The sequence below is a fragment of the Peromyscus leucopus genome, chromosome 1 (genome assembly GCF_004664715.2).
Source record: "Peromyscus leucopus breed LL Stock chromosome 1, UCI_PerLeu_2.1, whole genome shotgun sequence".
NCBI lineage: Eukaryota > Metazoa > Chordata > Mammalia > Rodentia > Cricetidae > Peromyscus > Peromyscus leucopus.
Window position 1 is genome coordinate 23,024,481 of NC_051063.1, and position 23,373 is coordinate 23,047,853.

Consider the following 23,373-nt stretch of genomic DNA (forward strand, 5'->3'; position numbering starts at 1 on the left):
AGATCGGGAGAGGAAAGTCTCGGCGGAGCAGCAGCGGCCGCCTACTCTAGCAGCCCGGGTGCACCGGGGCCTTCCCGGGCCCGGCTGACTCACTCCCGGCCGGCCTCCTTCTCGGCCAGCGGAGGCCGCGTGCACGCCCCAGGCAGCGCCAGCCCGCACCCGCCCCTCTCCTCCTCTTCCTCCTCCTCGCGCGCTCAGCCCGGGGGCTGCCCCGGGAATCTCCACGCGCGCCTCCGCTTCCCGGGAGCCCGCAGCCCCGGCCCGCCTCCCCGCCCGGGCTCGGCCCGGAGGAGCGGCCCCCCCGCGGGCGGCGCAGGCGCAGTGGAGCGTGTCGGCCCCCGCCCCCCCCCCCCCCCCACTCCCCGGACTGGCTGGTCCGGCGCCCGGTCCGCCGCGCTAGGCCGCCCGCCCGCCCGTCCCGAGGCAAGCGCCCGCCGCGCAGGGGCGACTGAGCCGGCGTCGCGAGCCCGAGCCCAGGGGGCGTGCGGCCTCCGGGAGGGCGGGGACGGGCTCGGCGGCGGCCGCGCGCGGTGGGCGTGGCGTGGGCTGCAGGAAGCCGAGGGAGAGCAGAAAGCGGGCAGCCGCGGCCGTCGACGGCCTCCCGCCGCGCTGACAGGCTGGGCGGGCCCCGGCTCTGGGCGAGCTCGCGCGGCGTCGGCGCCTCGGCCGCGGCCCCGGGGCCGGAGGTGCCGGTCGGGGCGAGGGCTGCAGGCGACTGCCCGTGACCGCCGCTGCGGGATGTGAGTGCGGGTCGAGCCCGCGCGGGAGGGCCCCTGAGGGCCCAGCCTGGCGGCCGCTCGCTCCCCTCCTGCACCCGGCCCGGGGGGCTCCCGAGACCTCGGCTCGCCCGACGCGTCGCGGAGGAGCAGCGGCAGCCCCTGCCCGCCTCGGGGCGCTCCTGTGTGGCCCGATCCGTGTCGCCGGTGGGTTCAGTCCCTGGCTGCTGCTGGATGGGGGTGGAGGGGCGGCGGTTCTCCCTGCGATCCCTTCTGCGGCTCCCCGCTTCGCCCCTGCTACTGGCAGGGAACTTGAGAGCGGGTTCCCAGCAGCCTAGGAAGGAGTGTCTGGCTGGTGATAAATGTGTGCATCCCCGTGTGCCCTCGAACCCGACCCCCCTCTTCCTTATCCTTCTGTAAATTTTTCTAGGCATCTAAACAGCGCAGGGAAGGGAAGAAAAGAGCATCTATTTGCCCTGGGTTTCTGAGGTAGTGACTGCTGCTTCTGTTTTTAGGTTCCAGAAGCAGGCGACGGGAGGAGCAAGATGTGAACTGTTTTTCCTCCCCAGAAGAAGAGGCCCTTCCTTTCCCTCCCGCGACGGTGGGTGTACGAGCTCGGGGCTGTGTGGTCGCTGCAGTTAAAGGCAAGGCTGTCTGCGATCTGCGAGCCAGTGCTTGCTAGGGAGGCTGGATGCTTATGTAGAACAGCAGAGCTAATTGTTGCTTACTCCGAAAATGGCAGTGCTGAACTTTTCCTGTTGCTGTGGGAGAATAATTGGTTGGTATTTATTGTGTCTCTTGGATCCTTTAAGGAGCGTTCTTTGTTGGTTTTACAGTGTGGCTTTGCAGAGAAAACAAATCGCCCCTTTCTCCTTAGGTAGCCCAAGCCTTAATTTCCAAGTAATAAGAAATACCTTTTGAGGGAACACATTGGTTGTTTTTGCTGGGTTTCTACTGCCACAGTGAATGCTTCCTGTATTCACCTGCCTAAGCTTGCTCTGTCGGTTGAATGTACGCAGTCTGCTTTCCGGTTATTAATCTGTCAGGGAAAACTCCTTCTCTGAATGAAAGGATAGGAGCAGCTGAGTATGTCATGGAGGGGAGGAGAAATGTGGAGAGAAGGGAAACAGAAGTAGGAATTAGGGAGTCGGCGGTTGCTTTTGGTTTCATAATAGGTTTGTACAAGTGAGCTGTGTACGCTTACTGCAAATATTCTGATACAATTCCCAGCAGATTTGAAAATGAATCATCAATTTTTGAGTCTCTTTCTCCACGTTCTTCACCTGTTTACCGGCCATTCCAAGTGTTAGGATCATTTGGTTGTATGTGAATTTGCTTGTGGGTGATAACGTCTGCAGACTGGATGTGTCCAGGACTTATCCTAAGAGTACTTAATAAAACACAAAGCATTTACCTGTACAGGAAAGCCGCAGTATGTCTCGGCTAGATAAGCGCTTGTGTTTATTTTTGCTTTTACAGAGTATTGTGGAACTCATTCTATAGACCAGGCTGGTATCCAACTCAGAGTTCTGCCTGTCTCTGCCTCCCCAGTGCTGGGATTAAAGGTGTGGGCAGCTGCTAACCAACACCTGGCTTGATTTGTTCCTTTTAGTGTCTTTTCCTTAGTGATTTGAAGGTACCTTGAATATGGAAAGCAAACATGATGTTTTTCTCTACTTCACCCAGATAGGTTGTTTTTCAAAGATGGGATCCTTTTCTGGCAAAATAGGAAAGACCATTGGCATTTGAGTTAGATCTGAGTGTGTAGACTTAGTTTGGAATAGTGGTGTTCTGTGCATTTAACAGCTGTATTAAAATTTATTTTCTTAGATGATTTACGATTTATTGTCGTAGACGATTGTGTGAGGATTGGTAAAGTGCATGCAAAGTAGTAAACGGTTTGGCCACTTTTTGGAAGTCTTAGCTACTCATAGCTGGGTGGGTAAAGGGGGCTCCTAGCTGGGCAGTGCATAGGTGATCTGCCAGAGGCGTTTCTTCCTTCGAGTGAGGGAAACTGCTTGCTAGTGTATTCACAGCCTGCACACGGAAGGTTTGCCGCCTGAGCCCCAATGTGCTGCCCTCTTGCGGATGACTGTGCAAAGAATTTTCCTTTGCTCCTCCTCCATAACAATGTTTTTCCTTTTTAGGCTCCTTCATTTAGTTCTCAGTTTCCCAAACTGTGTGCCAGGTGCCTAGAGCACCAGGGAGCTCAGGCCTCCACCAATCATGTGGGGGCATTTTCAGAGTTAGAAAGCTCCCTCCATTTCTACAATGGTGTGTCTTTGTAAAGCTGGATTTGCTGGGTGAAAAGCAGCTTTGAGTGTATGACGGCTAGTGCAGAACAAGAAATTACAATGTGGCAGTGCTTAGGATGATACTGAGGACTGAGGATTGGTAGGTGCCCCAAGCCACACTAAACCTAAGAATGTTAATGCTTAGTTGTTTGAACCCACTTTGGTATTTCCTTGGCTTAGAAACATCATGAAGAAATTGCCAGCTTTCAGGAGTTCCCAAATGAAGATAGTTTGAGAACATCTTCATTTGTTTTCAGTAGGCTTTTCTGATAAAATTTTTGATTCAAAGCGAGTATCAGTTTCCAATGGCTTATTGTAGTATTTCCAGTAATGCTGTATGACTTCTGCTAGGTTCTCACATTGTAATTACTCCTCTTGTGTACTTGTAACTAGTCACTTCATGGCTTTTATTTTATTCTGCACAGGTCTCTTGCCACAGTGTTTTTAATAATCTTTTGGTCCCTAGTGAAAACTATTATTTTGTACTACTGCTATAATTTGGATCTTGAATGTCTCTCAAAGGCTTTTGTGTTAAAGCCTTTGTTACCAGTCTTTGGATTGCAGGAGATCATGGACTAATGGATGGAGGAGAGATGCTGAGATGCCAGCTTCTCTCATTGCTTCCCTGCTGCCATGGCAACCAGGCCTCTCCCTGTCTTACTTTAATAATACTTAGTTGCCCAAAAAGACAGTTTTTGAGCCCTCTGCAGTTCCCCACACTTTCATAGAACAATCGCCTTATGTTTGTATTGTGTGTGTCGCCGTAGGTGAGACTTGCCAGTATCACCTCAGAAGAATCTCCTTTCCTAGTGTTCAGTGGCATTTTTCCTCACTTCAGTTAAGTCCTTTCTGACAGTCTCCTTGAGGCTTGCTTAGGCCTTTATTGGATTTCAAGACAGATTTTAGGTGGGTCCTCATCTCTTCCCAGCTACTGGAGAACAGTCCCTTAATCCAGTGGTTCTTAGAATTACATACAGAACTTATTGTAATATATTTTGTTGGGTTCTGTCTCCAGATTTCCTGTTTCAGTAGGTCTGGAGTGGAACCCTTACATTTGCATTTCTTACATGTTTCCAGCTGAGACAGTGATTTTGATCCAGGAACCACTATACTTTAAGAATCAGTGATTTTGACTAGGTTGGCAAAGTTTTTCTCTTAAAGGCCAGACAGTTTTTAAACTGTGTTGGCAAGATGGTCTCTTTGCCACTCTACAGTGGTGCCTTTGTAATGCAGAAGCAGTCATAGGTAGTGCATACATAACTGGCATGCTGTGTTCCAGTAAAGGTTTGTTTACAAAATGAGCAACTGGCAGAATGTGGCATATAAACTAAAATATGAAAATTCTCAATGTTCATTTTTACCTAATACCACATTCTCAGTGAGTTACTGCTGTTCTTTTCATTCACTTAGTTTAGAGCAAAACTTATTGAAAGAACTGTTTGTCTTTTTAAAACTCTCTCTTAAAATATATTTTCTTGAGCAAGTAACACATTTAATTTTTATAATTCAAAAGTAGTGTTTTGTTTCTGTGTTATTTTGTTTGTGAAACAGAAGAGGGTTTGTTGGATTAAAAGTGGTATGTGTTCCTGATTGCAACACATACATATTGGCACGTTAGTGTAGAAACACTAAATGCTTTTTATATCTCTACGATAGTGTTTTCAGGTGGTTTAATTCTAGGCAACTGGAGACATGAAAATCATAAGCTGATCATTTAACAAGCTTTCAATTCTGTTTTGAAACCTGTATGTTCCACGTGTTCTGCACATTCTTTCTATGTTTTTTACACACTGGTCTCTGTGAATAATGCTGTGCTTTTTGTTGGCTAAGTTCTCTTTTTCCCAATCTTTGTAGTGTGTGTGTGTGTGTGTGTGTGTGTGTGTGTGTGTGTGTGTGTGTGTGAATGCTACAGTAATACAGGTGCCTGGGAAGGCCATAAGAGGGTAGTAGATCTCTTGAAGCTGGACTTCCAGGCAGTCATGATGCACCAGGCAGGGCCGGTAGAAATCAAACTTGGGTTGTCTGGAAGAGTAGGCAGCTCTTTTAACTCTGAGCCATGTCTCTTCAAATGCTTTTCCCTGTAAAGGTCTAGTTCATGTTTTAATTGTGCATGAAATGTCTAACAGCTTTCTCGGCTTTAATAATCATGGCCATTCTTCCCTTGTCTCCTTTGCTACACTTCAGTGAAGAATTTAGTGTTGGATTGTACATTAACTGGACGGAAATTATAGGCTTTTAGGAATTGAGAGGGACACTGTAGATTTATTAATTACAGAAATGAGGATGGTAAAAGAGTCCCTTATTAAACATAATTAGTTTGCAATAAGAATGGATTAGAAGTAATTTTTAGTTCTCTTAGCTTCTAGTTTAATACTTTTGCCAATCTATTATGTTATTTTCTCATTGCCATTTGTTTGAAAAGTCAAGTGTTTTAGAATTCTAAAGTGTAGGAGTAAAAGTGGATAATATTAGATTTTAAAATGATTGTATTTGAGGCTTTTTCATGTATGTATGTATGTACATACATAATTAAAATTCATTATAGCTCCCATTTAATCTTCATTTATTTGACATCATTTTGGTGCCAGGGACTAGGAAAGAAATAATTAATGAGACATCATACTTCTCACCTTCCAGAAACTTTTAGTCTAGTGATGAAAGAAGATCAGTAAACGAAACCATAAAGCTCTGAGAAAGTCAGAACTGATGGCTGCTGGGTAGGGACAAGGACAAATGAGAGGAGGCTAAGAACTGTGTGGAGATGATGATTTCCAGAGGGTTTGGGTGACATGTATGAGCATGGTCCAGATTTCTAGAGGGTTTGGGTGGCATGTATGAGCATGGTCCAGACCATGACTACATTGTGCATTTCATTTTATATGAGGAGAAATTCTGTAAATGTAGATCAGAAATAACTTAGATGCAGGTTCAGAATTAAGCACTTGAAACTGCGTGCTTTTCAAGAACTAGAGACTTTGTGGTAACTTATAGCTACCTATCTCCCACTAGTGTATTTTGAGTTTACCTTGGCTTTTAATTTTCTTTTTGGTTTAATATAGGTACATGTGCTTAATGAACTATTCAGTTTTGCTCAGCTTATATAAAATGGTTATCTTAAAGCTTACAGTTTTCTACAACTTACTATTCTATTTTTAATATTTATTTTGTTATATAAAAGCTATAGGTTATTTGAACAGCCGAGGAACATGTTTTCTGTAGAGTGAATGCACCAAAATATTTACTTATTTTCTTGATAATTTGATTGTTCAGGGGTTTGTTTGATTTGTTGAGTCTTTGGAAGTGGAGATGCTCCAGTGTGTCTGTTAGTGTTTGTTTGTGTGTGTGTGTGTGTGTTAGTTTCTGTAGGGTTTCTAACTAGGAAAATTGATCCTCAAAAGCCATTCAAGAAGGTTAGAATAACGGTGCGGAGATGTCTTTTACACTGCGTTGATGTGTGTACAGATGTTACAAAAGCACCGTGAGATGAAACTAACACAGCAAATCAATGCGGTGGCTCCAGCTGTGGTGTCATCATTGATTGGGTGTGTGAGTATGCTCCATTCACAGAAAAGACCAGTTTAAGTCACTTATGTTTTTGATTATTTCCTGTAGAAAAACAGTACATTTAAAAAAGACCAAATTCATTTTCATGAAACAAACATTTACTGAGTGCTTGTGGAGTTTTACGTTATGTATGCATGTGTGTTTAAGATGGTATGCTCCACTTAACACTGTTTTTTTTTTTCAGTTATAAATGTGTAATTGAATCCAAAAAGTAAATATAAACATGTAAAATATGGATGAAAATAGGTTGGTTAAGCCAGGCAGTGGTGGTGCACGCCTTTAATCCCAGCAACGGGAGGCAGAGGCAGGCAGATCTCTATGAGTTCAAGGCCAGCCTGGTCTATAGAGCGAGTTCTAAGACAGTCATAGCTACACAGAGAATCCTGTCTCGAAAAACGAACAAACAAAAAAATAAAAACAACAAAAAACAGAAAAACAAGAACAAAACAGACCAGAAAGAAAGAAAATAGATTGATTGCCAGGTGTGTGCTACTAGCTACTAGAGAGGCTGAAGCAAGTTCCATTTAGGCTACCGAGCATCTATCTACAAGGCTAGTCTGACTAACCTATGAGACCCTGTCTCAGAATTTTAAAATATTTTCAAAAAGGATCGGGAATATAAAAATCCGTGGTAGAGCACTTAACCTAGTATGTATGAGGCTCTCTGTTTAATCCTCAGCATTGAAAATAAAAAGGCCAAGCTGAACGAACATGCCTTCATATACAAACAAGCAGTGAGAGCACCTTGCTGGCTTCCTTGTATGGAGACTTGGGGCTTTGTCCTGACCGTGTAACAGGGCCTGCAGGTAATTTACCGTTAGCCATTTCTTCCCTCTCAGCGACCCTCTCTCCAGATGCTATAGCATTAGGTGAGTTACAGGCTTAGGAAGAAGAGTTGGTGCAGATTTTCAGATCCTAAGATGGAGCTAAGAATCTTATTTTGTTTTGACTGGGTCTTCATCATATACCTCTTCAGGCAGAAATTTTAACTTGGTATTACCAGAACTGGTTCTGTATATAGATAGCCAGGTAGGCTATATTGAGACTTACTACAAATTGTTAGGGAAAAGTGAAGACAATATGTGTACACTGTGTGTGTGTGTGTGTGTTGTGTGTGTGTGTGTGTGTGTGTGTGTGTCTCAGGGAGTTGGGATATGTTAAGGATTAAGGTGCCTGCAAAACACATTTCAAGAAAGATAGCCATTTTAAAATTTAAAACAATTCATTTTATTTCAGGTTAAAAAAAAAAGGTGGGTTTTTGTTTGTTTTTTGTTTGAGATGTTTTCCTATGTAGCCCTAGTTGGCTAGGAATTCAACAGGTAGCCTAAGCTGACCTCAAACTCGTGGTGGTCCTCCTGCCTCTGCCTCTTAAGTGCTAAGATCATAAGGATGAGATACCACAACTGGCTTTAAAATGTTTTAAAATGAACTTTTAGTTGAAGTGTAGCACAGTCCTAAGTGTACAGCCTGACAGATGTCCAAAACAAACACATCGCTATCAGTTGCCAGTCGTATCAGGAGCACAGAGTAGTGCTAACATCCTGGTGGCCTTTTGTGCCTCCTGCTCGTTTTCTGTCCCCTCACTGTCACAGTCCTGTCACCATAAGCAAGAGCAGCTGAGAGATGTGGAAGTTCTTGAGAGCTTCCTGTAGAAGACAGAGTTGTGCTCATAGAAATTGGAGTGAATGACAAAATGGCAGCTTTGGAATGCCTGGTTGCTTAGACCTGCCTAGAATAGAAAGTAGGGACATGAAGCTGTTGATTAATAGCATACCGGAAGTTTTTATCATGATAAGTAAAAATAAGCTAACACGACTGCCAAGAAACTGGCAAACCTTGCCACATTGAACAGAACCCAGTCTTACACTGCTAGATGGGAAGACCACAGCGGGAGGACTGTAGACTGGGTGTCTGGACTGTGTCCAGACGCGGGAGAGCAGGGCAGTGGAACCTTGATGTGCCCGAGCCAAAGACTACTGAAAGATGCATTTCAGCCCGAAGAAATTAGCCCAGCAGGAAGTCATAAGTTCACAAACAATGTGAACACAAACATGTATTCAGCAAAATTACTCTTTAGTACTAACAATCTACTTTAATTGACCTTGTTTGTGTCTGTTCAAAAACCAACTCTTAGCTTTGTTACATTTTCTATTGTTTTTAAAATTTGTTTCATTTATTTTTGTCGGCTCTTAACTATTTCCTTCCTCCTTCTAACTTGAGTTTAAATTGTTCTTTTTTTTTCTCACTCCTGAGAAGCAATGTTAGTGTGTTTGAGACCTTCCTTTTATCTTTATGTAAGCACTTACTGTTAACTTCCTTTATAGAACCACTTTTTGCTGTGTTTAATTGACTTGTAGAACTAACAAAGACTACATAACAAATTATAAAAATGTTTTTTAAATCATAAATTTGAACAAATTTAAATTCTTTTAGGGTTTTGCATATTTACTCAAAGATAATCTTCAGAAAACTTGTAACTTTGTATCCAACAATTGCCAATTGGTTTTTTTTTGTTTATTTTATACACTGACAGTTTCATGAGGTATATATTTTTATAACTAAAGACTAGTTCTAATTTTTTCTTTAACAATTAAGTACTTATAATTGTATATAGAAATATGTTTCAAAATATAATTATTTTTCTTTTTTTGAGACAAGGTCTCACTGCGTAGTTCTGGCTGTCCTGAATACATAGATCAGGATGGTTTTGAACTTGCAAAGATCTGCCTGCCTCTGCCTCCCAAATGCTGGGATTAAAGGTGTGCACCATGCCCAAGTTATAATTCATATTCAGAGGGAGAGGGAGTCTTCTACATTCTGGAACTCCCTGTGTAGACCAGGCTTGTTATTCTCTTAGTAGGTATTTTTCCCTTCTTAACTGGAGTACTTAGAGCAGTGCTTTGTGCATAGCAAATGCTTTAAGGTTTTGTTGGATTTATTTTCAGTTATTTAATTATTTTGCTTTTTCTAATATACTCTCACTGTGTGGCCTTCTTCCTGCCTCTAGGCACCACCACTCCTGGTTTATTGTTTGCTGTAATAACCAGTGTTTTCCTTGTGTCCATGATAACATATATTGGGAAGGTTCTCAAGTTTTTAACCCCAGTCGTGAAATATTTCAAATAGGCCATCTCATATTTTAGCTGCCAGCTAGATTCTGGTATAATTGTCTAACTACAATGTAAATGAAAAATGAAAATGTGGATAACAGTACTTATTTTTTCATCTTCCATTATCAAAGGGCAACATCCTTTATGGTAATGGTTTTACAGATCTCCTAAGCTTGAACTCTGTACACCGTCTTTCACCCCGTGGCTTCCTCCACCTCCAGTTCGTCACTGGGTAGCATTAAGTCTTGTGTTTGTATTACCTCTCATTGTCTACTCACACTGTTTGCCCAGCAGCAGCTGTCTAGCCCATTACTTTACCTTTCTAATTGTTTGTGGTCTAAAGTTTAAATTCTTTGGTCTGGCATTTGCTTCTTTCTTTAACTTTGTACTCTAACAGCCAGGATTGTATTTGTTGTAAGTAACTAGATGTCTGGTGGGAGGTAGATGGTTCCTGACACTGATTCAGCTGCTAATCATGTCCAAGTATGTTATCTCTTGGCCTTTCTTTCATGATTGCCTCATGGTTTTGAGGTGAGTACTCTGTCCAAAACTTCTTGCGCAAATTCAGGTAGAAAGAAGGTAGGAGGAAAAAGCATAAAGATCATGCTGATAGGATGGGTCTCAAAAAGCTCCCCAGTAACGTCTTTAATCTTGTTTTCTGAGACTGACTCACCTAGCTCTCCATTAGTAAGGAAGTAGTGTTTTGTTGGGCACTCAGCAATGCCCAACAAATTGAGCTTCTCGTTCAGAGGAGGAGGAAATGCTAGCAGTCTTGCTGCAGATATCATCTATGTTTGCACTCTTCCCACGGGGGTATAACTTCTTACTGCTTTCATTTAGCTCGATGAATTGTTGAGCTCATAGTGTGTGTACTGGTCCACTCTTCAGTACAGTGCACTTCCCTGGACTACATCTAAACCCAATGAAGTTCTCAAAGTCAGTTTTTAAATAAAGATCATTCCCATCTGAAATGTTGTTTCTCCCTCCACTAAAGCAATTCTCAGGATAATTCATGTAGTAAGTAATGTTTCTATGTGTGAAATCTTCTGTTGTCTGTAACTGGTTCTAATGCTTTTTAAAAAGATTATTTATTTTATGTGTATATGTGCTTGCCTCTCTCTCTCTCTCTGTCTGTGTGTGTGTGTGTGTGTGTGTGTGTGTGTGTGTGTGTGTGTGTGTGTGTATGCATGCACCTCATGCATGCTTGGTGTCTGCAGAGGGCAGAAGAGGGTGTTGGAGCCCTGGGAACTGGAGTTAAGAGGACTGTAAGCCACTGTGACATGGATGCTGGGAATCAAACTGGTTCCCCTGGAAGAGCAGTAAGTTCTCTTTATGGCTGAGCCTCTCTAGCTCTTGTTCGTTAGGTAATGCTACACGTTTCTAGTCCCCCGTTAGATCTATACTGGAAGCTGATGACTGTCCACTTGGGGCTCTGGTATCTTGTGCTGTGCTCTTGGTGCAGTGTGTACGGTACTTAGTCAGTGGAGCACGTTGACAGGATGGCTATCAATAGGACTTCGTTGTACACGAGAGATGGCTTTACTAGTATCACTGTTGGGGGTAACTTTATTGTTTTCTCTATAGGCCAATGTTCTGAAAAAGCCTCTGGATGGGAATGGCGTGCCTTACAATGACAGAAATGGAGGCATCCTCCACATCTCCTGTACATCAGAATGGCGATGTTCCTGGAAATGCTAACTCTGTGAAGCAGATCGATCCAGTCCTTCAAGTCTATCTGTACCATTCTCTTGGGAAAGCTGAAGGAGACTATCTGAAGTTTCCAGTTGGAGAGTATGTTGCTGAAGAAATTTGTGTGGCTGCTTCTAAAGCTTGTGGTAGGTATTAAAAATCAACTTTCTTATTATGAGTTATTATTTTACTTTTGTTACTCTAATACAATTTACATCTGTAATTTATTATGGCTATTAGCTGTGTTTTCACATGCATAACAATTTCAATAACATTCTAGAATTTGAAGTGATTGCCATAGAATAGATGTCAAAACAAATTGAAACCTGTAAATGTTTTGAGACCATAGTTGGTGACTCAAGAATCTTGTGGGATATTCTGTCAGTCTTCTTTTTAAGTGATACAGGGTTTGCTATGTAGCCCAAATTGGCCTTGAACCTGCCTGTTGTATCAGTCTCTCAAATTCTGGGATTACAGATATGAGCTATCATCTCCAGCTTCATATGTCAATCTTGAAACTACATCCTGAGCACACGTGGAAGTAGACTATCAGTTTGCTAGAATATATATTTGGGTAAAATTCTTATTTATCTTTATTTTGTGTGTATGTGTATTTTGCCTGCATATATGTCTTGGTGTACCATTTGTGTGCCTGGTGCCTGTGGAGGCCAGAAGAAGGTGTGAGTTACAGATGGTTGTGAGCTGCCCCCAGGTCCTCTTCAGGAGCACTCAACACTCTTAATTGCTAAACCATCTCTCCAACAGCTGGATAGAATTCTTGATTAACTATTTTACAGCAATAGGCATCATCATTTTTTTCTACTCCTGAAGTTCTCTCTCTCTCTCTCTCTCTCTCTGTCTCTCTCCCCCCTCCCCCCTGTTGTTTTGGTGTACCTTGAAATCACTTTTATCTTGAAACTCTAAGACAGTTGTCTTAGTCAGTGTTCTGCTGCTGTGAAGAGACGACCATGACCACAGCAACTCTTATGAAAGAAAGCATTTAATTAGGGCTTACTTATAGTTTCAGAGGTTTAGTCCATTGTCATCAAGCCTGCAGACAGACATGGTACTGGAGAAGGAGCTGAGAGTTCTACATCCCTATCTGCAGGAGGAAGGACCTCAAAGTCCACTCTCCAGTGACACACTTCTTCCAACAAGGTCACACCTCCTGATCCTTTCAAATAGTGCCACTCTGGTGATCTAGCATTCAAATCTGTGAGCTATAGGAGCCATTCTTTCCAAACTACCACAACAGTTTATCTTTTTATGACCTATCCAAAATTGTAGAACTGATAAATTTTACAAGACTACTGAGATTATTAAAGAAACATTATGGTTTTTAACTGAAATATTTAATAAAAAGACCAGTTGATGTTTTACTTTTAAGTAATAGTAGTATGATTGTACTGCTACAAGTAAGTTAAATATCTAATAATAGTCATGAAAATGGTAACACTAATTTGGTTATATGTATTAATGTTATATAACAGTAACAATAATTTATTAACTTAGTTAAAACATATATGAGGTTAGCTGATTAGTATAGGTCAGAGTAGCCGTCCAGTGTAGAGAAAATCCCAATTTTCCCAGAGCCTGGAACTAGATTGGCATCCAGCAAACCCCACTGCTCTTCCCATTTCCATTTCCCACAGAGCTGGGCTTCTAAGCAAGCACACAGCCACTCAGCTTTTAAAAAGCACACAGCTTTTTATATGAGTTCTGGGAATTTGAACTCAACTCCTGTGCCTGGGAAGTAAATGCTCTTACCCAGGAAACATCTCTTCAGCTCTCTAAGAAGAGTTATGTTAGGAATTTCAAAATAGCTGTATTCCTAACTTTTAAACTAGTTTAAATTTTTTTTTTTTTAAAATAGGGCTGGGGCTGCAGCCCAGTGGCAGAACTAAGACCCTGAGTTGAGCCCTGACAACACTCATACATGCACATTTACAAACACAAATTTAAATATGAAATTTTTGCATTTCATTTTGGTGACAGTTTTACCTCAGTCCATATTAAAGATGAGATAAAATGCTTAGCCTGTTCAGTATCACTGATAATTTATTATTTATCAGGTTCAGGATATAAATGAAAGGCATAAGCACCTGAAATGTAACTGTCCTCCTAGTCTATTTTATCTATAGCACTTTTAATTTTAGATGCCAGTGAATAAGGATAAAGTGTGTAGCAAAACCGGTTCTACTTCAGTAATGTTACAGATAGCATTCCATTAAGTGAGTGGAGACTGGGAATGGTAGAACAATGAAGAAGAAAAGAATTATATAGGTACAAAGCCAGATTACATAGTCCATCTCAAAGATGAAATCTTTTGTCTTTGATGAACCCTTTTTTCTTTCTTGACATAAAGGTAAGTTAATTGAATGTTTTATACTTTCCTCATAGCTTTGTTTTAGAGGGAGTAGGTTGCTTCCCTTTTTCATGTTTAACACCCACCCATCCACCAAAAGCTACTAACATTGCTGATAATTTTAAAATACACATATGGAGCTGGAGACATGGCTCAGTGGTTAAGAGCACTTGTTGCCCTTGCAGAGGACCCAGGTTTGGTTCCTAACACCCACAACAACCCATAATTCCAGTTCCTTGTGATCCATTGCCCTTTCTGACCTCCAAGAGCACCAGGCACACCTGGTGGTACACAAACATACATGAAGGCAAACACTCATGCACATACTTTTTTTTAAATCTAAAAAAAGAAGAGATACAAAGACTACACAATGAAATCATTAAAACATTCAATTTTTTTAGTTTAAATTTATAAGTATTCTATGAAAATATGCTTTGGCTGGGTTTAGTGGTGCACGCCTTTAATCCCAGCGCTTGGCAGGCAGAAGCAGAAGGATCTCTGTGAGTTCACGTAGTGCCAGAGCTATGTAGTGATAACCTGTCTTGGACTTCAAGCAGATACACACACACACACACACACACACACACACACACACACACACACACACATATATATCTTGTTTTACTTTGTGGAAATGCAGTGTAGTTAAATGTTCATTGCCCTGCTGCCATTGCCACACTCTTGGATCACTGTGGCTTGGTAGGAAGGTGCTGCTTATTATTTGCAGGGTTGGAGATTAAACCTAGTGCCTCTCCTAGGCACCTCAGGTGCTCCTAACACTGAACTCTCTAATTTAGTCCGGTCGAACATTTGTAAACAGGAAGTAGGAGTTGTTAAACTTTGTTGTTCTTTTATAAGATTACAAGGCAATTTTAGGCCCTTTGTTTTTTTCCCATAAGTTTTGTGATTAACTTATCATTTTACATAAAGGATAGCTGAGATTTTAGTAGTGATTACATTGCATATATAGATCCATTGGGAGAACATTGCTACCTTTTTTTTTTAGTGTTACAATTTTATTTTACAAAATTATCTAATTTAATTAAAATTTTTTACACAATATATTTTAATCATGTTCTTTCCCCTCCTCCAACTTCTCCCAACCTCATAGTCCTTCTCTCTGAGCTGGGATTTGGTCTGGTTTCAGCTTGTACAGTCACAGTCTCTGAGAGTTCGTTCCTGTGCGCATCAGTCCTTTTGTATCTGGAAAACACTATTGGAGAGATCAACCATCTCTGGCTCTTAACATTTCCACCTCCTCTTCCTCATAGATACCTGGGCCTTGAGAGGAGGGATGTGATAGAGAGAGACATCCTATTTAGGGTGAGTGATCCCAAGTCTCTCAGGTGTTAGCCATTAGTCTAAAATATCGATTCTTCAGAAACAAGAGGGAGCCTCCGTCAGGCAGTTGGGAGCAATACAGGTTACACCCTCGATAGCAGCGGTCCTCAACCTTCCCAATGCTGTGACCCTTTAATACAGTTCTTCGTGTTGTATGACCCCAACCATGAAATTATTCCGTTGCTACTTCATAACTATAATTTTGCTACTGTTATGAATCGTAATGTAAATATCTGATATGCAGGGTATCTGACCTGTAACCCTGTTGGTGTTTGGTTTTACGTGGGTCCGTGGAAGAAATAGGGTCATTCCAGGATGAATTTTGGCTTTGCAGCAGCAGTGGAGCTAGTTTCTGGTGAACTGACTGACTGACATTGCTTTGAAAAAGGCCTTTTTTATTGCTATACAATTTACACCTTAGCAAGTCAATTTCTGCATACCAAAAATACTTCAAACAAAAGGTGTCAGCGCGGAAGGTAACATCACAGAAGGCAGTTCAAAGCCTGGGCTGACACTCTGGAATACAAGCCAGCCGCAGTACTGTGGGGAAGCTCCTACTCTATGACCCCCAGAGAGCTTGAGAACCACTGCTCATAGCATTACAGCCCTGGGTAGCCCTTATAATGGGATCCTTAGCTCTACAATGTTGCAGCTCTTATGTGCTCACAGGAATTTGGTGTTTCTTAGCCCTTAGCAGCAACTAGAGTTGTAGCTACCAGACAGGCATAGGTGTTGAGATTCCTCACCCTTGACAGTGGCCAGTATTATAACTCTGAGGCTTGGGGAATCTGAGACCCTTGTCCTAAAGGTTTGACAGGTCTCCAGAAGGCTCCCAGTATCATGGGCCTGGAGTTCCTCTTCTCTGGCACTTTACAGAATTCATTTATTCCTGAGCCTCAGGCTCTGTTCTTTGGTTCGTACTTCAGCTGTCTCCTTTGCCGCCTTTGCTCTTTGGAGCTGTTCTTCGGCCTCTTCTTCAGTTGTTCCGCATTTGGTTACACCGCTGGTGTTTACGGCTGAATCCACCAACCGTGCGTGAGCTGCTGCCCCGCTGCTGCCCTGGGTCCTGGCCATTGTTGCTCTGCTGCCTTGTCACTTCTTCTGTCACCAGCTCAACCCACAGGCCAGAAATAGGGGAAGCAGGAGAGGTGGTGTCTCTTAGCTGCTCATTGGTACAGCTAGGAGTGTTCGAACCAGTCACAGAAGCCCGGCGTGTAAACGAAGGTTTGCGCTTACACCAATCACAGCACTCTCCCTTAGGTACCCGGCACAGGAGGCCTTTGTCTGGCCAGGAGGGAAGTGTTCTGCCTGGCCTGGTGGGAAGGGCTGTGTGATCATCCTCAGTGAACCAGGGCTTATGACAGGACAAGTCCAGCACAACCTTCTGAAACAGTGCTGGCCGAGAACACTTCAGGAGCTGGAACAGGCACTTGTGTGGTTTTCTTAAGGAGTCCATGGAGTGCGCAGAATGGCCACTGTTGGCTAAGGGTCGTCCAGTCTGGCTTTTTGTTAAAGGCAACCAGGGCAGGAAGGAAAAGTCTGACGGCTGCCAATTAGGGAGTCAAATTGCCCTATTCTCCAATATCTACTCATTTACAGGAAAACGAGCATGAGAGGGAAGGTTTATAGTAAGAACTCAGAGGCCTTGTCATTGACACAGCTAGTGAGTTTAACAGTGCTTACTTAACACGTTCTCAATACCTCAGAGGTGGATGGCCTCTATTCTGCCTCGAGTGATTAATTCTAACATATTTGTAAATTTTTTCTTTTAATGTTCTACTTATTATATTGTAGCCAGAGAAGATAACTTTGGATGGTTTTAACTTTATGGATTTATTAACAGTAGTTTTGAGACTGTATAAACTTGGAGTGTACTTTAATACATGCACTTAAAGGTGTGTGTTCTGCTGTGTGGGGCAAAGCTTTTTATATGGCTGTTGTAGCTAGCTGATTTGTGGGGTTGGTTGGTGAAGTTCTTGCCTTTATTGTTCTTTGTAGTTTTCCTGTCCATTATTGAGATAGTGTGTTCAATTCTCCAACTGCTGTTATTGAGTTGTCTGTCTTCCCCTTTACTTCTTTCTAAGGCTTTGGTTCATAGTGTGGTGAGACTTCTTCTATCTTTTGGTTATGATGTCTTCTTTTAATGATGATATTGTGTTTTGTCTTTGTTAATTTTTCACTTTAAATCCTATTACCTGGTATTAATATTACCACGCCAGCTTCCTTTTGGTTACTATTATGTAGATTTTTTCCCCATCTTTCTTCTCCTCTCAACCTATTTGCATGTTTAGATTCTGAGTGAGTCTCTTTTTTTTTTTTTTTTTTGTTTTTTTTTTTTGTTTTTGTTTTTCGAGACAGGGTTTCTCTGTGTAGCTTTGCGCCTTTCCTGGAACTCACTTGGTAGTCCAGGCTGGCCTCGAACTCACAGAGATCCGCCTGCCTCTGCCTCCCGAGTGCTGGGATTAAAGGCGTGCGCCACCACCGCCCGGCCTGAGTGAGTCTCTTATGGATGTCATGTAGTTAAGCCATGTATTTTTATCCCTTGAGAAATCTCTGCCTTTAATGGGAATTGGTATAATGTATGAATTTGTATTTGAAATAGTGATAGGGAGTATTAATTTCTACTATTTCATTCTTTTCTATCATATAATATATATATATATATATATATATATATATATATATATTTGTTGTTTTTCTTTCTTTCTTTCTTCCTTTCTTTTTTTTTGTTTTTTCGAGACAGGGTTTCTCTGTGTAGCTTTGTGCCTTTTTTGGATCTCACTCTGTAGACCAGGCTGGCCTCGAACTCACAAAGTTCTGCCTGCCTCTGCCTCCTGAGTGCTGGGATTAAAGGTGTGCGCCACCATCGCCCGGCTGTTGTTGTTTTTCAAGACAGAGTTTCTCTGTGTATTCCTGGTTATTGTGTTTTCTTTATTGCCTCCTGTGCTTAATTTTTTTGTAGTATATAATTCTGAGTCTAACTTTTGTCATATGTTTTTAGTTTTATTAGAAGTTATACTACAGATTAGAGTTAATCTTTTATCTTTATAATAATCTATTTGAATTAACTATCTTCAATAGCACATGAAAGCCATGCTTACATATAGCTCTCTGTCTCTCCATCTTCATGTTCTACTTAACACATATCTCGGGAGTTGGGGATTTAGCTCAGTGGTAGGGCAAGGCCCTGGGTTCAGTCCTCAGCTCTGAAAACAAAACAAAACAAAAACAAAAACAAAAACAAAACAAAACAAAACCCCCACATATCTCTATACATTATATATCCACTGACATAACTATTGTTTTTTTATTTGTCTTTAAAATCAGGGCAACTTAGGAGTTACAATAAAAACCACCTATACTTCCTGCCTAGCCACAGCCAATCAGGTTTTATTTACTAACCAATCAGAGCAACTTGACATACAGACCACCCCACAGCACAGCCAAGTGCAGACCATCTCAGACACCTGCACTCAGGCCGGTGGTCCTAATCATCCTCTATGCAGACCTGCTGGGTAAAGCCACGAAGAACCCGAGAACGGGCTCCCACAGGACATACAGAACATCCCACAGCAGACTGGAGTTAGAAATGACTGTGAGACACCTGATACAGGTGCTGAAAACTGAACCCCAGGTCTTCTACAAGAGCAGAAAGTGTTCTTAACTGCTCAACCCCCTCTCTAGCCCCAGATGACCAACTTTTTGTTTGTTTGTTTTTTGTTTTTTGATTTTTTTTTTTTCAAGACAGAGTTTCTCTGTGTAACAGCTCTGACTGTCCTGAAACTCACTCTGTAGACCAGACTAGCCTCAGACTCACAGAGATCTCCTGCCTCTGCCTTCTGAGTGCTGGGATTAAAAATGTGCCCCACCACTACCCAGATAACCTTTTTAAAAAAAGGTTTCACATACATTTGAAAATTGTATGTTCTGTATTTGCCAGATATATTATTCTCAAATATAAACTAAATTTATGTTAATCATGGCTTAAAATTTCTATCTTTGGTGTTTTGTGGGTTTTTTTGTTGTTGTTTTGGTTTGGTTTTTGGTTAGTCTCTGAGAGATTTTAAATTTTGCTGCTTTTCTAACAATTTTTGCTTTGTGCAATTTGAAGTAATCTTATTAGCCATATATAAATTTCACTTATCATTCATCAGTTTTTCTGTTGATTCGAACCCACTTGGTATTTTTTTTCTCAATGAATATTCTCTTGATGTTTTTCTTTCTCTAATTTTGATTTAATGGGTTTCTTTTCATTTTTGTTAGCATAGTATGTAATATTTCCTCCTTTTTAAATTTCAATTTGTGTCCTTATATTTAAAGTTTAAGTTATATAAAAGTAACACAAAATCTTAAAATTCAGATTGATAGACTATGTGTTTTAATTCTCCTGTTTACATTTAAGATAATTATTAATATAATTATATTATCTTGTTATTTGTTACATCTGTTTTTAATGTCTGTTTCCTTCTTAACTGTTTTGATCAAGAATTTTCATTTATTTTATTTGATCTCATGTATTAGATATTTTATATAGCTTTTAAAATTTTTTTTATTTTATTTATTTAGTTTTTATATAGCTTTCATATAATTTATTTGATGATTATTCTACAGGACATTTTTGGCTTATTGACAATTGTATAATAGTATAACATTTCCAAACAACTCAAGAACATTACAATAGCTTCACACCATTCCTTTCTATTTTTATATTATTGGTAGAATTTACTGTTATGTACACCTTAAACAACACAAGGAACTTATATTATTGCTGACTTAAATAGTTACTTCCTTTATTGCCATTTTTTCTGTATTTGTGCTTGAATGCGCTGTGCTTTTCTTTCAGCCTAAGGAGCTGCTTTTATATTTTTGTGATGCCCGTCTGCGGTGACAACTCCTCTTAGTTCCTGCTTATCTGGAAGTGTCTTCCCAGTCTCCAGTTCTGTGTGTCTAAGCATTTTATTGACTTAGTGTCTTAGTTACTTTTCTGGTGCTGTGACAAACACTATCAAGGCAACTTAGAAAAGAAAGCATTTAATTTGGGGGCTCCCAATTCCAGAGGGCTAGAGTACAAGACCATCATGACCTGGGAGCATGGCAGCAGCAGGCCGGCCTGGCCCTGGAACAGTAGCTGAGAGCTACATCTGATTCACAAGAAAGCCAAGAGAGAGCTCGAAGGCCACCCTCAGTGACACCTTCTCTAACAAGGCCACACTTCCTAATCCTTCATAGGCGTTCAGGCAGACCAGCCTAGGAGTCACTCTTAGACCTCCACACTTAGAGTTTGTGCTTTTATTGGACAACTCAACCCGCTGAGTTTTAAATTCTGCCTTTGGATGTGATATGTTTTGATTTTCTGGCTTACTCTTCCCCCTGCTACTTGAGAAAAATTATCTGTTCTGTTGTTCATCTTCAGCTGTTTAACTCTGATGCACCTGTGGGTTGTTTTTCTTTTTCTTTTGCTCTGGGTCCATTTAATTTGTAGGTTAATATTCATCTTTAACTTTGAGAAATTCTTGGCCATAATATCGTAAATGGCATATAAATTAATTGTTGTGTCTGAGCTGCCTCCTTTTATATATGTAGTTCATCTTCTCCCAGTCTGTCATTTTTGTACTTAGTTTGGATATCTAATATACATGTGAAATGTGTCTTTATGCCCACTGTTTCTGCATGCTTTTGAATCCATGTGTTGGTGGTGGTGTCAGCATCATTTTAAAGCTTATTAGAAATACAGAATCTAAGGCTCTTTTTTTTTTTTTTTTTTTGGTTTTTCAAGACAGGGTTTCTCTGTGTAGCTTTGAGCCTTTCCTGGGACTCACTTGGTAGTCCAGGCTGGCCTCAAACTCACAGAGATCCACCTGGCTCTGCCTCCCGAGTGCTGGGATTAAAGGCGTGCACCACCACCGCCCGGCGGCTCTTTTTTTCTTTCTTTTTTAAAAAATTAATTTTTCCCAACATAGTATTTTTATTGATTATTTGGGAATTTCACATTATGCACTCTGATCACACTCACTTCCCAGTCCCCCCACCCTTGTGACTTCCCCTCCCTGAAAAGAAGAAGAAAAAGAAAAACAACAACACAAAACAAGTCCAATTTGTGTTGCCCATGCACTCACTGGAGCACAGTCAAATTCCCAGTGTCCAGCCCCTTAAGGAAAACTGAGTCCTTGCCCCAACCCCACCCCACTCCAGAAGCCCTTAGCATCTTTATCACAATTTTAGAGTCCTTTTCCTGGGTTTTCTGTCTAGGCTGTTACTTTGTGGTGGGGTGGGGTTGGAGTAGGGGTCTTCTGTGTCCCTTTTTCTCAACTGTGAGTCTGTGGTCATCGATGCCACTGCAGAAGTAGCTGCCTTGCTGAGGCTTCTTTTCAAAACCGATGAAGAATAATCTGTACTTTAATACAACTTTCAGGTTATTTTATATACATTAAAGTTAGATATAGACCAGGCAGTGATGGCGCTCGCCTTTAATCCCAGCACTCGGGAGGCAGAGGCAGGCGGATCTCTGTGAGTTCGAGGCCAGCCTGGTCTACCAAGTGAGTTCCAGGAAAGGCAGCAAAGCTACACAGAGAAACCCTGTCTCGAAAAACGAAAAAAAAAAAAAAAAAAAAAATAGATTTAGTTAGGAAAAATAACAACTAGACAACTAGAAAAATTTTGTTTTTGGATTTTATAAACCCCAGTTAAGATGTGTGCCTGGAGTCTTTATAGTTGAACCTATCTTACATACCTAGGATTTGCTAAATACTTTCATAATATTACTGCTTTTATTCTTCCCATGAACTCAGTTTTCTTGTCCTAATTCTATAAATGTTGAAACAAAAAGTCCTAGAGAGATTATCACATACATACCTCATTAGCACATAGCTGAACTCAGACACTTGTCTCATATCTGACTATGCTCATGCTGAATAATTACATCACCTCCTTCCAATTTGGAACCCTTTTTCGTTTTTGGTTTTGTTTGTTTGTTTGTTTTGAAGACAGGGTCTCTCTATGTAATCCTGGAACTCACAGCTTGCCTCTGTCTCCCAAATGCAGGGATTAAAGGTGTGTGCCACCATGTCTGCCTCAAAATGGAGCCATTTTGAGGAGAAAGTATACTGTTAATAATTAGGCTAGTACATTAGACATAAACCGAACTTCCTTAGTCCAACTAGGCTATATGCAACCATACGTATGTATGTTGTATGTATGTATGTATGTGTGTGTGTGTGTGTGTGTGTATGTATGTATGTATGTATGTATGTGTGTATGTGTGTGTGTATGTATGTATGTATATGGTGTCTGCAACTGCTGTGCTACTTATTCTCTTTCTTTTCTCTGAATGTGTTACAGTTCCAGAAGCATTTGAAGGTAATAAACATGCACTTCCATGCCTATGCACTTTATACTGCCTTCTGGAGTAACACAGCTAAAGCCAAAATTACCTTCAGCTTGTGTATCACTTCAGAAGCCTTTCTTGATGTTTTTACTCCACTTGCCCCTTGATAACTTTTCATCTCTCTTCTGTGCTTTGTTTTCTGTGCTCTTAATTATAACCACACTTGTTGGATCGTAAATTCCAATGTCATTTTTGTCTCATCTACTATATTGTAAGATTCCTAAAGTTACTCATTTGTTATACTGTTTCCCCCTTTTTGGAGACAGCATCATTTGGTTGCTCAGAATGACCTTGAAGTTGCTATGTGGCCCAGGTGGGCTTGAGTCTTCTGCCTCCGACTCCAGAGTAGCTGGGATTCTATAGGAATGTAGCACCACACACAGTTCATTCTTGTATGTTCAGTTCCTGCCTTGTACCTGTCATCCAGATGCTCTTAATGTTTATGGAATGATGGTTAGTTTTCTCTGGAACATAAAGCTGAGTCACGGTTCTGGTAATGGCTTGAGGGGGAGGAACACACTGGAGTGATTTTGATAAAAATAGAAGAATTTAGATTTGGCATATGGGAATACAGAGTTCATGACTAAGGTTTCTTTGAGAACCTGTCTTATTGACAAATACTTGTGAAGTATAGGTCCCATTACTTATTGTTCTCTTTTAAGACAACTCTATTACCAAACTTTTAAGAAAAAGAGAATAAATATAACGTAATTATAACTTTAGAATAATTAGTAACTAAACATGACTTATAAATACTATATTATTTTGTTTCTATATGTATCCGTTATCAGATTAATTTCTGCCAATATATATTATTTCTTATTTTAACATATAACTAATGTATAGAACTAGTATTCATTATTTTAAAGGTCTCAGGGTGAGTATGGTGGCACATGCCTATAATCTTAGC

General features: G+C 41.1%; 1 protein-coding gene across 1 annotated transcript in view; it reads left to right on the top strand.

The window, feature by feature from the left end:
- Nucleotides 1–603: 603 nt before the first annotated feature.
- Jak2 (Janus kinase 2) overlaps nt 604–23,373 on the top strand; it is a 71,666-nt gene continuing 48,896 nt past the window's right edge. The window contains exons 1-3 of the mRNA XM_028894523.2: nt 604–923; nt 1,232–1,317; nt 11,269–11,519. Of these exons, the coding sequence (XP_028750356.1) occupies nt 11,294–11,519 (226 nt within the window). The 5' untranslated portion in view covers nt 604–923; nt 1,232–1,317; nt 11,269–11,293. The remainder of the gene's footprint in view (nt 924–1,231; nt 1,318–11,268; nt 11,520–23,373) is intronic.